The 16,588-nt window shown below is 37.5% G+C and overlaps 1 protein-coding gene across 2 annotated transcripts in view; it reads left to right on the forward strand.

Annotated features, from left to right (window-relative positions):
* The first annotated feature begins 2,268 nt into the window (after positions 1 to 2,268).
* DSG3 (desmoglein 3) overlaps positions 2,269 to 16,588 on the forward strand; it is a 60,460-nt gene continuing 46,140 nt past the window's right edge. The window contains exons 1-3 of one of the 2 annotated variants that reach the window (XM_069099854.1): positions 2,269 to 2,512; positions 15,772 to 15,807; positions 16,255 to 16,386. In XM_069099854.1, the coding sequence (XP_068955955.1) occupies positions 2,465 to 2,512; positions 15,772 to 15,807; positions 16,255 to 16,386 (216 nt within the window). In that variant the 5' untranslated portion in view covers positions 2,269 to 2,464. The remainder of the gene's footprint in view (positions 2,513 to 15,771; positions 15,808 to 16,254; positions 16,387 to 16,588) is intronic. The other variant, XM_069099855.1, reaches the window with a different exon arrangement.

Genomic DNA, 16,588 nt, shown 5'->3' on the forward strand with positions numbered 1-16,588 from the left:
TGTGTCCTTGAGCAAGTCACTTAACCCCAATTGCCTTGCCTTCCCCCCTCCAAAAAAGAAAGGAAGGAAGGGAGGAAGGAAGAGAGGGAGGGAGGGGGGAGGAAGGAAGGAAGGAAGGAAGGAAGGAAGGAAGGAAGGAAGGAAAAGCAGTCCAGCATTGCAAAGAGTAGTACTACATGAAGAATATATAAAACCAGAAAGATCACCACTGCCTGGCAGAATCATTGGATCAATGACCTAGAACCAGAAGGGTCCTGAGAGGCCAGCTAGCCAAACCACTTCATGTTATAGATAAGTAAACTGAGGCTCAGAGAGAGGTGATCATGAGCTATTGTTGAAAGAAATCTAGTATATTGGTAATAATTGAAAACAGCAACAAAATACATGGGCTCTCACACACATCAGGGAGATATGTAATAGGGGAGAGAGAGTGGGGGTGGGCTGTGGGGCAGAGAGAGGAAGAAAAGAGCTACTAGAACTTTCCAGAATTATCCTTTTTCTCCCACCATCACCCAACTGCTCTTTGCAAAGCCTTGGGCCCCACCCATTCCCTGAGAGGGAAAATAAGCCCCATTTGCTTAGGCACATAAATACGAGTCTCCTAAATTTAGCCCAGAATTTAAATGGCTGGCTACAGCAAATTCTCTGGGAAAAGCTTTCTGTTTCTAAATTCTCCATGATGCTGATCATTGAAAGATCCTGTGATATCCTCTACTTGCCCATGTCATCTTACCACCTGTATCTTCCTTTGTACACAAACAAAAGGCAGTATTAAGATTTTTTTTTTTTAATAAAGAGACTCTGACCTAGGCTTTCATCTTTTTTTTTTTAAGCAATCGGGGTTAAGTAACTTGCTCAAAGTTACACGGCCAGTTATTTCTGGGTGGGTGCTAAGTATCTGAGCCCAGATTTGATCCCCAGGTCATCCTGACACTGGTGGCTCTTACTCACTGAGCCACCTGGCCACCCCTAGGCTTCCATCTTTTCATGTTAATTAAAAAAAAAAGGAAAATTAAAAAACGAAAGAGAAAAGAAAAAAAGGAAAGATTAAACTAAAAAGCTACATAGTCAATAACTTCCTGATCCTAGATGAGAATATCACCAAAAAATGCAGTTGTACTGCTGGAAAAACCTGCAAAAAAAAAAAACCCTCAAGCCTGCTCTTATGAAATTTCTAGTCCAAGCTGGCAGCTTCCAAAGAAAGGAATGAGCTAATTCTCCTGCTAGAATCAACTCGGATCAGACCCTCCTCCCAGAAGCTTTGTCTCCTGTTCTGAGCACCAGAGCTAAAAAGAGAGATGTGGACAGCCCAAAAAGGAAAAAGAGGCAAGCAGCAAAGGAGATTAAGGGCAAAGGCTGGACTAGAGAACACCTTCTAGGCCTCTAAGATTTTGGAATTAAATAGTTTCCTTGTGGCTAGAAAAAGTGCAGGCACCAATTACTTGGTTAATTCATTTATAATTCCAAATGTTTCTGAGGCAGAACATAAGTTTGCATTTCAATTTTATGTCTGATAATTTACTAATGTAATAAAATCAGTGTAAATTTATCTTCTCTTTTTTTCTTTTTCTGCACCCCACCCCCATCCCCACTGTCTCTTCCCTTCACTCTCTCCTCTCAACCTACCCTATTACATATTGCCCTAATGTGTGCTAGAGACATGTCATGGTTCGGTTATAAAATAACACTGCTGGTTTATGGATATAGGGATTTAAAGTTTAAAAAGAACTTTCCATACATTATATCATTTGGTTTTCACAATAATCCCCAGAGGGATGTAACTACAGATACTGTTTTCTCTATTTTATAGATAAGAAAACTGAGGCTCAAATGGGTCAAGTCACAGAATTAGAAATTCCATAATAGGATTCACCCAGATGTCCTGACTCCAAGACCTGAGCTTGTTCCACTATTTAAGCCTATATATGTTTCTGGTTCCTTAAATATTTCTAAACTCTTTTTCCTGAAACTCCTGTTTAACTTTTTGCCCCCTTCATGTATTTATACTGTAATATGTCCAAAATTTACATAAACACATAGTCTTTCATTATTATTATTTTAAAAGTCTAACCAAAAGAAGAAACTTGGCATCTTCTTTCCATTGTGATCAAGGTGGTTTTTTTCATTTCCATGTGATGAATTTATTATTCACCTGGCATCTTCCTATTACACTTTGTCTTCAGCCTGTGAAATTTCCTTTCAGCTTCCATCAAAGGATTCAATTCACAAGAAATGAGGTGTGTCTAAGGTTTTACCTGGAAGCAAAAATGATGCAAGTCTTTCAGGTGAGACCAACCCAAGGTTTTAGGGTGGCGAATCACCTAACAGTTGCATGTGCACACTCTAGGAGAAGGGAGCAGACACTGCTGAGATCCAGCTTCTCCAAGTTTTCCATTTCAAGCTCAACAGACTAGGACTGAAAGAGCTGCTCACTGGGATTTGTTTGAAGGAGAAATCAGTGGCCATGGGCTGGTTTGCTTTAAGAACTGCAGGAGTTCTGGTTATCTTAATGGTAAGTTTTCCCTTTCCCCCAATAATTACAATGTGCTCTTTATATATTAATTACTTCTTTTTTTTAAAGGATGATTATATGGAAATGTTGGGTTCTTACAGATATTGAGGAGAATCTATAAAAATATAACTGTGCTGATGAAAAAGTTTCAATTGCCCTTTTAAAGGTTGAGTTTAGCAATACTATTTTGTTTTTGTCTTTCATTGGCATGCTATAATTCACATTTTTAAAAATAAATGAGAGAAATGTCTATTCTATAAATCACAATCAATTCTATAAAGGAAATTTTTTTTAAATCCTAATGCCAGATTATTAAAAAAAATAAAACAAGTTGACTTCTCCATGGTTATGCCTTCACCATCTAACATAGCAACTCATAGAAAAATCTTACAAATTAAAGAGATATCAGTTCATCCAACCTCCAGCCGAGAGCATGGGTTTTTTCCTAGGAAATCCCCTACAACTGAGCAAACAAAATAGTGCCAATTTTAATTCTCACAGTTTTCTATAACCAGACATCTTACATGTCTGTTCTTGACCCTTGAGATGTTTATTTTTAAGATATTCAAGGTTGCAATTGGAATTATCTTTAAATCAATGTTTTGTTTTATTGAAATTTGAAGTACACTAGTAGTTCAATGGAGAAAGCAGTAGATCTGAGGTCAGGAAGATCTGAGTTCAAATCCAGTCTCAGACATTAGATATATGTGGGCAAGTAACTTAACTTCTGTCTGTCTCAGTTTTTTCAAATGTAAAAAGGGAATAATAATAGGACCTACCCAGGCTTGTTATGAGGATAAAAAGAGATAACATTCTTAAAAAGTGTTTAATACAGTACCCCACACATATTAGGTACTGTCTAAATGCTCACTCTTCCCTTCCCTTGCAACTTGATAGGTTGGTAAAGGAGACACTTGAGCAATAATGTTTTTATTAAATAACAGAGACCAGATTTGAACTCCTGAAGATGAGTCTTCCTAATTCCAAGCCAGTGTTACAGGCACTGCACCATCTAGCTGCCCTGGGATATTGTTTATCTATGTATATTATGAATTAACCGTTATCTTTCTTTAGAAAAAAACACTTAGCCTCAGGATAAGTGCTTTGCAAACCCCAATGCATTATATAAATGATGGTTGTTGTTTTTATTATTATTATAGTGAAATAAATCACGAATATAAATCAACAACCACACAATCTAGCTTTTCCATTGACTAGTTTCATATATTTCTAGTGATATCAGAAGTCATCTAATCTAACCCCTCCCTTCACAGATGTGGAAGCTAAGGCCAGCGTAATCAAATAACTTGCTTAAAGTCCAATGAGTACTAGATTGCATGGCCTGGACTAGAACCCTAGTCTTTAGTCTCCACACCAAGAGCTCTTCCCCCATACCACACTGTGTCACTCTGGACACCAAAAAATTGACTCTTCTGTATCCAGGAAACTGGAATAATTAGACCAACGGGTAGTGACAAATTTTGACTCAAAAACAGAAAGAACTTTCTATTTACAAGAGCTCCCAAGAAATGAAAGGGGATACTTTTTGAAATAGTGGATTCTCAGTCATTGCAAGTGTTCAAGCAAAGGCTATATTTGGGTTCAAGGTTGACTTTCCAACACCAAGATTCACATTACAATTCCCTTATTGTTATCTCACATTTATCTACTTATCACAAATGTTCTAGAAAGAACTAGAACAGTTAAGGGGTCTTTCCCAATACCCCCAAAGTGACCAAACTGCAATTTGCCACATAACAAAAGAGGCTATGTCAATAATAATCTCAGATATATAAATATTTATATCATTTTTAAGACTTATAAAACATGTTCTATTCAATAATCCTGCCAGGAAGGTATTCCAGGTTTATTATCCCCATTTTACAGATGAGGGAACTGAGGCTTAGAGTATCTTACCCACAGTCACACAGGTAGTTAATGTCAGAACTGAGGTTTGAAGCTGGGACTTCTAGCATTCTTTCCATTATATATGCTACCTTAGGCTTTTTTCAAGTTCCCTCTAACTGATTCCTCTACTCCCTGGGTAGTTTTAGACAGTATCTGGGCATAAGACAAAACCACTGTTGAGATTTGTTTATGAACTAAAAAGAAGCCCTATGTTTCCCATTGTGGTCCACAGTTAGCACCCAAATCCCAGAGGAACACTCTGGGATCTGAAATGGTTCTAGGGCCTTCCTGTCCTGAGGAGAACCCTTAGGCAGCCCTGAAACTGCTCTGCTCCCACAACCCACACACAGTCAAGTCTCTAGATTAGGACCAGACCTCAAATGTGCTCCAAAAGCAGCGATAGTCCAGGCCTGTCATAATATAGACCTGAACCCTCAGAAGTTCTGAAAGTTTTGAAGAGTCTACAACACCCTAGAGTTGGGGTTTGCATGTCCTTGCAGCAATGCACACAGCAGGTTCCAAGGAATGCCCAGTACAGACATAATTTTTTGAAGTTCATATTAGATGGATCTTTAGCATCCCCAAATTCATCCTGGGGCACAATCAATGGTCTGTTGTGCAACATCAATCAACAAACAAGCATTTATTAAGGGTTAACTACATTCCAGACACTAAGGTAGGAAACAGACATAAAGTACAAAGAATGAAATAATCTGTATTCTCAATAAACTTGCATTCTCATGGGGCTATACAATATGAAATATATGCATATATATAAAGCAAATACATACAAAGTGGTTAACTACAAGGTAGTTTGGGGGACACTGGCAGTTTGGGGATCAGGAAGCACTAAATGAAGATGATGCTTCTTAAAGGATGAGAAGGATTTAACACTAATAATTAGTAACTATATAAGTACTTTGAAGTTCAGTCATTTTTTTTCAGTCATGTCCAACTCTTCATGACCCCATTTGGGGTTTTCTTTAACAAAGATGCTGGAGTGGTTTGCCATTTCCTCTTCCAGCTCATTTTACAGATGAGGAAACTGAGGCAAGCAAGGTTAAGTGACTTGCCCTAGGCCAAATAACTAGTAAGTGTCTGAGACCAGCTTTGAACTCAGAAAGATGAGTCTTCCCAACTAGTCCCAGCACTCTATCACTGTAACATCTAGCTGCCTTTTAAGCACCAGACACTGAGCAAACCACTTTATAATTATTCTCTCATTTGATTCTCATAATAACCCTAGAAGATAGGTGCTCTTATTATCCCTATTTTACAGAGGAAACTAAGGTTAAATGACTTGTCCAGAGTCACACAGCTACTGTCTGAGGCTGAATTTGAGCTCAGGCCTTGGCCCAACACTCTATCCACTGCACCACCTAGTGGCTCCAAGTAAAGGCTAAACTCAAGGAGGCTGAAGTAAGCAGAGAGAACATTCCAAGCATGGAGAATAGCCAGTACAAAAGGAAGGAGATGGGAAATGGAGTGCCATAGATGAACAGAGAGAAGATCAGTTTAGCAATGAATGGGAAAAGCTTTGAGTTCCTCAGGAGAAGTCAGGAGGGCATATTACTAAAATCCACTAAAAGAAAAAAGAAATTTTCAGGTGCTAAAGAAGAGTAATTCTCACCATGAGGGGTACAGAACAAAAGTTATATTAATGCAGCATAAAATACTGCAGAGCAACATCCATTGACAGGTAGCATAATATAGTGAACAGAGGGCTGACAGAGCCCAGAAGCCCTTGCAGCCATATCTTGCCACTGATGTATACAAGCTGTGTGATGTCCCCACAAGCGACTTAATCTCTCAGTGTCACCATACGTGTCGCTGACCAGCACCAGTGAAGCAAGAGTCCACTCAGGACGTTTCCTATACCAATGGCATCACAGGTTAAGGATCAAAAACAATACATTAAGAAATGACCAAAATGCATAGACTAAGAACTTACAACATGGTTGCTTGTTATTTTTAATTGAGTATATCTGAGTTGAAAGTTGATGAGATCAATAAAAACTTACTTTAGAGATAATTTAAAAAATAAAAATAAGGAAAGTCAATGATAGAGGATAAATACTGAACATGAGGGGAAACAATTGGCCAAAAATTTTAGGGACATATGAGTTACATACAGCTTCAGAGAACAAAACTAGAAGAGAGACTAAAAGTTATAAGGATGCAAAATTCTGCCCAATTTAAGGAAGAACTTTATAACAATTAGGCAATCCTGAAATGTCATGATCCAGGGGTGGGGAACCTGCAGCCTTCTAGGTCCTTGGGTGGGGCCTTTTGACTGAGTCCAGATTTTACAGAACAAACCTTTTATTAAGGGGATTTGCTCTGTGAAGTTTAGATTCAAAGGGCCACACTTGAGGACCTAGAGGGCCATGTGTGGCCTTGAGGCTGCAGGTTCCCCACCCCTGCATGGTCTATCTAAAGAGTCCTCTATCACTGAAGATGTTTAAACAGAGGCAAGAAGATCATTTGTCAGAAACACTATAGAGGATTGTTTCATTGGGTCCAAAGTTTCATGTCCTTCTAGCTCTAAGATTTCTATAATTTTCAGTTGTATAAAGGGCTTATTGAGTACCTTCTGTGCAAAACTGATTTGACATATAAGAAATATAAATTGCCCTTAAGAAAAATAGTATAGTTGGGGAGATAATATTTGTATGTTTTTTTTTATTTAAATAACAGGGAATAAGTACTAAATTGTGTGGTTATACATAAATTCATTGGGAGATCAAAGAGAAAAGAGATCAATATAGGTTTGAATGATTCAAGTTGGAATTCACATGCCTTGGCCCTGATCCTGGTTTGACACCCATTTTGTGATCTTAGGCAAACGATTCTACTTCTTTTGGGCCCAGTTTCTTCGTCTGTCAAGCAGAGATTATATCTGCCCTACCTATCTTGAAGGGCAAAGAAAATGAGATTAGCATTTAAAAAAGGTGTTTTCTTTTTTTTCTTGACATGCAAAGAAAATGAGATTAGCATTTTAAAAATGTGTTTTCAAAAGCATAAGGCTATGCAAAATATTATCTTGAATATTGTCTAGATTATAATGAACAGAAATAATAATGATGATGAAAATAGCCATCTCCTTTAATGTTCTGATTGTTTTCAATGACCATGAATATTGTGTTATCTTGACAAGAAATTTACGCCTAGGATGATCCCAATTTTCCATAAATAACAAAAACTTTCTTTTAAAAAAGGCATTTGTGAAGTTAATGATAGCGAAATAGCAGAAAGAGTAAAAGGTGTTCATTTAAGTCAACATGGGTGTGGAAATTTGACACAGTGTCAAATTTTAAGTCCTATTCAACATTTCAACTTTCAACTCTACAGTGTCACTTCAAAAATTTTAGATCCCACACCCTAAGATTAAAAAATGTTTAAGCTTGAATCCCCAATACATACATTGCTAATTTATAAATTATATACATGTTGCTGTTCTAATGATTATATATATTGTGAAACTTAGACAAAGCATAAATTTAAAAAGGTAAAGATGAAATATTTGATCTTTGAGTGAGTGAGGAGCCACTGGAGTTTACTGAGTTAGGAGAGTGATATAGTTAGTAGGGAATATCATCTTTGTAGATGTATGGAATATGCATTGGAAAAGGTAAAGCCTTGAGGCAAGGAAACCAATTAGGAGGCCCTTGGGATAGTTTGAATGAGAGATGATGAGGGATTGAAATGGGCTGGTGGCTATGTGAATAGGATTGACCAAGATAGGATTCTGGCCATCTAGGACCTGTGTAACATTAGCCAAATCACTTTACATTTCTAGAATTCAATGTTCTCATCTCTAAAGTGAAGCAGATGGTTTCTAAGGTCTTTCTATCTCTAAATTTGTAATCTGAAGTAGTGTGATGTGTCAAAACTCTGATTTAATGTTTTCAAAATGTTGGTAAAACTTACTCTAATAAAGACATGAGACGATACCTCCCCTCCACTCCTTTACAAAGGTGGGGGAGAAGGGTGGAGAAAGGAGGGCCTACCGATGTGGAACTTTGAATATATTTGCATTATATTTTTGGTGTATTAATCAGTGTTGCTATTTTTTTTCCTCTTTTAAAAAGAATTATTTGCTATAAAGTATAGCTCTCACAGAGTGGGGAGAGAGGGAGTAATATAGGAGGAAATTTTAAAACAAAAGTTTATTTTTTAAAAAATTTCCAATAGCAAATATGCCTAGGCTTAAAAACCTGGAGAAAGACTCACAGATGTATAGAATTCTAAAGCTGAAACATATCATAGGTTTGTAAGGGATCTCAAAATCCAGGGGTCTCCAAAGTGGAAACTATAACCTCTTGGGGGCCATGATCTGACCCTAAGCAATGTGTGATCAACCAACCAGAGGAAAAGAAGGAAAAAGCTGCATCCCATTCTCCACTAGAAAGCCTATCCTAAAGCTTGGCCCCAATACAATGATACATGAATTGATCTCCTAACCCACTCCCAAATCTGCCCTAGTTCCTCAACTGTACAAGTTTCCAACCTTTGCCCATTCTGAGCTAGATGGAGGACCCTCAGGGCAGTTATAACCTAATCACAACCCAGATACCCACAGCAGCAGCTGTCCAGGGGCCCCTGAGAAAATTCTGTAATGAAACCCCACCACCACGTCCACAACCTGTGCATTCCTTGACTGTGTCAGGCACCACTCAGGGGAAGGGTTTTGGACTCCAGGGCAGTGGATGGTAAGATGTTCTATTCCCCATTTTTCCTTGAGTTTGGAGTGAGGTTAAATGAATCATGCTGGATGAGTAATCATGTGACAGTTCTTTTCCTCCAAATTTTCCCCCCTTTCAAACTTCCTTGACTGGGTTGAGAAAACCACTTACCTTCCAGGTTCACAGTGTAGATGTAATCTCAAACTCTTCAATTTCTCTCACTGCATATATCTAATCAGTTGTAAAATGGTCATTGCCACTTCCACATCTTTTTTATGTGTCCCCTTTTCTCTCTTCAAACAGCCGTCATCACCTAGTCCAAGCCTTCTTCACCTCTCAATGGAACTACCTTCCTAATTGGATTCCTTGCTTGGTCTCTCCCCTCTAATCATTCCTCTTCACACCTGCCATACCTCCCAAAGCTCAAGTCAGAACATGTCACTCCCCTGCTCAACACTCAGCAATGGCTCCCTATTAACTCTAGGATCAAATATTATTTCATCTTTATCTCATCCTCTTTTCACTTCTTTTTCTTATGTAAGATTTATACACAATTATCAGTAGAGTTACACTTGTGTGTATATATGTATATAACTTATAAATAAGTAGATACATACATATTTGCTTAGCAATTTTTGCTGACAGGATTTTCGAACAAAATGTTTGGAGATCATTTATCTAGTACAATGCCTACATTTTACAGATGAGTAGACTGAAGCCCAGATAAGCCAAAGCCAAATAACTTGGCCAAGGTCACATGGCTAATAAATAACAGAGGCAGTATTCAAATCCAGATCCAACTCACTATTATACTCTAAATAGTTTTTATTCCAACCCCCTCATTAAGAGATAAAGAAACTGAGATACAAAGAAGCCAAGTGACTCATAACTTGTCCACATTTAAATAGATGGTTAGGGTTAAATTTAACACTATGACCCAGGTTTGACTTCAAACGTCCCAGGCTTATAATCATAAAATTACAGGATTTAGAGCCAGAAGCAAACATGGAGTATATGTATGGCCCAACCTCCTAATTCTGTAGCTGAGGAAACTGAGGCCTAGAAATATTTAGTGCTTTGCTAGACACAAAGGTAGTAAGTGGCAGAGCCCATTTTTCAAGAGAGGAAGGGAAGAAGAAAGAAAGAAAAGGAAGTAAGAAGGGAGAGAGGGCTCTATTTTTCTTGCTAACTGAGACTTTAAAGGGAAATGGTTTTTACAACTACACAAAAAAAAAAACCCTAAAGCAATACAGAGATTCCATACAATCCTTCCTGATTTAGGGCAAAGTATAGGTAACATTGAATTACTTAATAGTTTCCATTTGTATAAACATATATAGACAATGCCTTCCTTAATCATGGGGCCCATGAGACCTACCCCAGGTTCAAGGCATGATATTAGTAAGAATCTATCTGCTCAAAACCATAGACCTTACCAATGTTTCTTTTACCAGATCAACTAAAGGACACATTATATCAAAGCAAAAGACATTTAAAGAGTATGACAAAATAAATGAAAAGAAAAACTCTGCCCTACTATACACATAGCATACACTGTTCCACAGATTATCCTATCATTAGAGGAAAGAGGATACAACTGACACAGATAGAGAGTACACACAGATGATAAAGGGACATACGCGGAGATGGTACATTCATCCATCAAGTGTTTATTATCAGCCATTGTGCTAAATGCTGTGTATACAAAGACAAAAAGGAAACGCTGCCTCCTTCAAAGAACTTACATTCTATTGGGAGAAAATAACATTTACATAATTAATTGCAAAATATATTGTTGTTGTTCAAATGTGTTTGACTCCTCATGACCCCATTTGGGGTATTCTTAGCAAAGATACTGGAGTGGTTTGCCATTTCCTTCTCCAGCTCATTTTACAAATGAGGAAACTGAGGCAAACAGGGTTAAATGACTTACCCAGGGTCACACAAGTAATAAATCTCTAAAGCTAGATTTTAACTCAGGAAAATGAGTCTTCCTCACTTCAGGCCCAGCACTCTTTCCATCGTGCCACCTAGATGCACAAAATATGTACAAAGAAAATACAAATAATATTGGAAAGTGAAGGTACTGACAACTGAGGGAATCAAGATGGATCTGCTGTAGGACGTCAGAACATTCTTCATTCTTCTTTGTTGCTGTCAAGTTGTATCTGACTCTTCATAACCCCATCTGGGATTTTCTTGGCAAAGATAATGGAATGGTTTGCCATTTCCATCTCCAGCTCATTTTACATATGAGGAAACTGAGGCAAACTGGGTTAAGTAACTTGTCCGGCTAACAAGTGTCTGAGGCTGGATTTGAACTCTGTTCCTCCTGACTCCAGTCCTAGCACCCTATCCACTGTGCCATTTCCTGCCCCTGGTATGTATTAGCTCTAGGATTACCACAGTTATTCAGATAGCAGGGAAATGTATTAATCTATGGATGTGGAATGTTATAAAGGCTCACAGTGTCTGATGGCTTTACTTAACCTTTTGTTGTTAAAAGGGAAGGCCTTATGAAAGGGGATCTCAGTTGTCATCCACTCACCCTCCATCCACATCCAGGCAGTTCTCTGTAGGTCCCTATTTCTTCCACCTTTTCTGCCATTTTCTGGTCCTCTGCTAAACCTGTTGCTGCTCTATGGATTTTTCTAATCATGTCAGAGAAAGATTTTCAGCTCTTTTTAGCACATAGACAGAACTGACTTGCTATTTTGGGATTTAAACAGCATAACCACAGTGAAGAAGTATTCAAATTTAGGTTAAATTTATGTTTTAAAAATCCTTTGTTTCTGAGGTGATGCTCTGTGAGATCAGTCCCTTATCTGAATTACAGTGAAAAAAAAAAATCCTTCCAACTACTTTCTACTCCTATGATGCCAATAGTGGTCCATTCAAATCATCACACACACACACACACACACACAGAAGCCTCACTGAGCAAGACTAGAAGGCAGGGATGTTGCAGCTAAGTACCAGGTGACTTTGGGTTTTATATTCCTGGCAGAAACAAAATCACTGTTCTCCCTATATATGAAATAGAGTTGTGGTGGTGGTGGCAGTGGCTGTGTCCTTCAGGCTGTGAATGCCTTTATGTGTGAGCATTGGCATGGTCATTTTAGCTCTTGGTCCTTTCTTTCTAGTTACAGTAGCACTAGGAATGCTAGTGAAATTAAGTGAAACTGTTGTTCCATTTTCTTTGTTTTGCCTTTCCTTTGGACACTTCATAGGAATATAGGAATTGGGGATTTGTGTGTGTGTCTTTTTTTTTAAGAATTGATGAAACACCTACCACCACAAAGGATTTGAAGAAGCCTCAATAGGAATTGTACTTTGTATACCCATAGGAAAAAATATGATCCTCTGTGTGGTATCAGTATAAACATGTCTCATAGTTTGTGAAGCATGACTCTTCTACTTCTTCCAGTAAAAAGAACTGTATTACCCTAGGCTTTTTTCCCAAGGACTTAATAGAAGGAGATTACAAGGTGGTTGCTTAATAAAGGAGAGCAGAGGTGAGACACAGACAGGACCAGACCTGTTATAACCACATTTCCTAGTTTTATTCAGAATGATTTGAACAAGTGTCCTTTAAATATGAGCTTCAACTTAATGTCTTTGGCTAGGGGCCTTAAAATCTCTTGAAATGGTGCTCTTGTTTCTTGGTTCTTTCCTGGGCTATGCCTGGACAACAAGCTTTTAAGAGTTAACTAATTGTGTAGCAATCAATCTGTACTGTTCCATAGCAACCAAACTCTGAGCCAAATTTTAAAAATCTAAAATTTCTCTCATTTTGGCCTTTTCTCCATGGAGCTACTACTTAATGCTGCTATACATTTCTATGAACAGATTTTCCCAAACATTTTAAACTGTTTCTCTTTAGCTCGGATAATCATTTAACCAATGAGTATCCACCAGGTACTGATTGAAATGCTTAGAACCCTGCTAAGTTCTGTGATGAATACAGAATAGTAAAGGGTCTAGTACTTGGCCTTGAAGACATCAGGATCTAGTTGAGGAAGCTAGATTCACATACCTGAATTAATGGCAAACAATATCAAATACCCCTGTGTCAGTGTTAAAGGTCATGTGGCAGACTAGAAATGTTGGTAGGAATTCAGCGAAGGGGGAAATCAGTGAGGACTATAAAATCAGGCCAAGATTCCTGGAAGAAATGAGACTTAGGATGGTCTTTGAAGTATGGGTAGACTTCCAATGGGAAGAAGGAAGGAGAGAGGAATGAAATAAAAAACAACATGGGGACAGATATGAGAAAGGTGTATTCAAGGGAAAAGGAACCAGCAGCTCTGCAATTCATCATTCTCTAGGGTTTTGGTTTCTTTTCCTCAAAAAATAAAAAAAAAGCTATAAACTTTAAGTTCTTAACTCTCTTAAATACATTTTGTTTATTTTAATAAAAACTAAGTACCAGGAAAATTCTTGGTATATTGTAAGCAGACATGGTCCTATCTCCAATAACATTAGTGGTGTAACCCTGAGCATATCATTTAACCTCTCTATGCCTCAGTTTCCTTATCTGTAAAATGATAAGGTAGGAATTGATGATTCTAGGGTTCCTTTGAGCTTTAAATCTATGATTCTGTGATGTGGGCCCTTGTTCTACTAGTGCATATTCCAATCCTGAGTAATTTGTTTTGTTCATGCCCCACCTACCACAAATCCTCCAAGAGAACCTCAACACACTGGAGGCCTTTTACTGGGTCTTTTTTTTTCTTTCTTTCTTTTTTAACATTTAATCAATACCAATGTAGCAGTTGGTCTATCTATTAGTCATCCCTCGCTCTTAATGCATGACTAGTCCATCTCCTTTTCTTAATTTAACACTTCTTTGATGCTATGAGAAGTAATGTGGAGTAGTAAAAAGGATCTGAATTTAAACCAATTTCTGTTACTTCCTAATTCTGTGACCTTGGGCAAGTCAATTTATCTCTCTGGGCCTCATTTTCCTCTTCAGAGAAATGAGAGGGTTTGACTGAATAATCTCCTAGATCCCTTCCAACTCTAAAGAAATATCTTTTCTTTTATTTCTTGAGCAATCATTACTAGTAATATGTAGCAGCCTGTTAATGTCTCCCATATATCTCTCCATTGCTTTTGGATCGCCCACAATGATTATTCTTTAGAGATTGTGTTACTTATTATTTAAAGCCATACAGTGTCATCAGGAGAATTTTAGGGAAGGGAAAGGGGAAGGAATAAGCATTTACATAGCACCTACTATGTGCCAGGTACTATGTAAAACACTTTACATATATTATCACATTTTATCTTATTAGTATTTTTAAAGGAAAGACTATTAAAAATTAGTATTTTTAAGGAAGACTGAAAGTACTTCTCATTTTCCCAAATGCAACCTAGTTAATTGCCTTCCTCCAATGTAATTCTTGGTCCAGCTTACTGTCCATCTTTTCCTACCTAAAGATTTGTGCATGTATAGGCAGACCAATTGAATAGATTGCTTGTTCAACTGCATGCCATAATAAACATACTAGCAGTTACATTGTGCTTTAAAGTTTACAAAGCACTTTACAAATATCTCATTTTATCCTCACAACCCTGAGAGGTAAGTGCTATAATTATCCCCATTTTGCATATGAGGAAACTGAGACAAATAGAGTCTAAGAGACTTTCACAGGCTCACAGAGCTGTCTGAGGTAGGATTCAGTCTCAAGTCTTCCTGACTCCATTTCCAGCCAGTGCTCCTTGCACTGGGTCACTTAGCTGCCTCTCTGCTTCATAATCTGGACAGTAGGTATTCATCACCCACTTGTTATAATAGTCTGGTTCGAATACTATGGATGGGTAGCATGGATGACAGATTAGCAAAAACATGACAAACTACATTTTGTGAATTTGAAAGGATATAATCATCTTTTATCTTGTCCTAACCTTAACCAACTACATTTTCTTAACCCACCAATATCTGATAAAATATATCTCTCCACCTTCAGTGCCATTAATTTTCAGTGAGAAATGGTCAACATAATCTTCAAGTTGGCCTTTTACTATGAAGTGAAGGGGGCTTTGAATTTTAACAATCTTTTTGGCATTTACTTTAATGAAACCACTCTCCTTTGGCTTTGATAGTTTCAGGTGTCCATTTTTATTTAGATGGAGATAAAAAAAATTGGAGAGTTCTAGAAACAGACTGGGGCATGCTTTTGCAAAGTAAATTAGATTATTTCTTTATTAGTAAAATCATCCTTGTCAGAGTAAAGAACAGGAAGAACTTGTTCCTGAGGACACGTCTCATTTCCTAGAAATGACTTCTCTTCAATTCTTGCTCATCAATAACCCATGCCCTGTGAAATAGACAAGGATAGTGACCTTGTATTCAAACTCCACCCTTGACATACTGACTGTGTGACCATGAACAAATAAGTAACCTCTCAATGCCTCCTAGATAGTACTCTAAGGCTATTAAGTAACATACAAGTTGCTGACCTATGATAGTAGAGGGAATTTCCACACCAGAAGTTCCTTATATTTTTTTAAATCAGAGGTCTAGACCCAAAAAACTCCCATAACTTTGTGTGTGTGTATGTGTGAGTTATAGGTATAAAAGCATAATCATAATAGTGATTATAATTTTCTTCTTAATTCCAAGAATCCAACTTTGTTCTAATTTTCTCTCAATGCTTACAGGTGGTGATGGAGGTCAACAGTGAATTATGGGTAGAGGTAATGTATGAATAAATTATTTTGACTAAAATACAGATAAAAACAAATGAAAGACAAAAATACAGAAAAAATAATCTATAACATTACAGTTGAAAAGTTTATGCAAGTAAATGTTTTTATTAGATTTCTGCCAAATTTCTAAACAATATTTACAAACCAGATTTCTATACATGTCTATACTTTAATTCATCAAATGCCTTCTTCCTTTTAATCATCATCATCTATTAAACAACTGTACACTTAGAACTCTTCGATATTCTGAGGTATACACAAAAGTATGAGAGCCTCTAATCTCAAGGAGCTTACAACCTTGTCAAGAATGTAAGTACTTCTTTTGCTGACAAGGTAAACAAAAATTTGGTCTTCGGTCCCTAGGAGTTTACAGTGTAAAGGATGTTTATGTTAGGATGGAACCTTTTTCATCTCCTTTGGGATTTTTTTAATAAGGTAAAAGAGCAAAATCAAGAGGATGGCACAGCACTGCAAAAGCCCCCTAGAAGATATAAGCGTGAATGGGTCAAATTTGCAAAACCTTGTCGAGAAAGAGAAGATAATTCAAAGAGGAATCCGATTGCTACTGTAAGTTACACATGAAATAGAAGTATGAGTACCAAAAAGATTAGATTAAATTGGAAATAACAGGAAATAGCACATTTATTGAACATTTAAAATAACAAAGAATATTGAGTACCTCCTAAATGTTCAGTCCTGGCTTGGTATAGGAAGGGAGCCTGACAGGAGAAAACAGGGCCCCTTATCTCTGTCATCATAATTCAGTTGG

This window comes from Petaurus breviceps, unplaced genomic scaffold (assembly GCF_028583685.1).
Source record: "Petaurus breviceps papuanus isolate PSGF00001 unplaced genomic scaffold, PetGlider_PUasm1.0 38, whole genome shotgun sequence".
Lineage (NCBI taxonomy): Eukaryota > Metazoa > Chordata > Mammalia > Diprotodontia > Petauridae > Petaurus > Petaurus breviceps.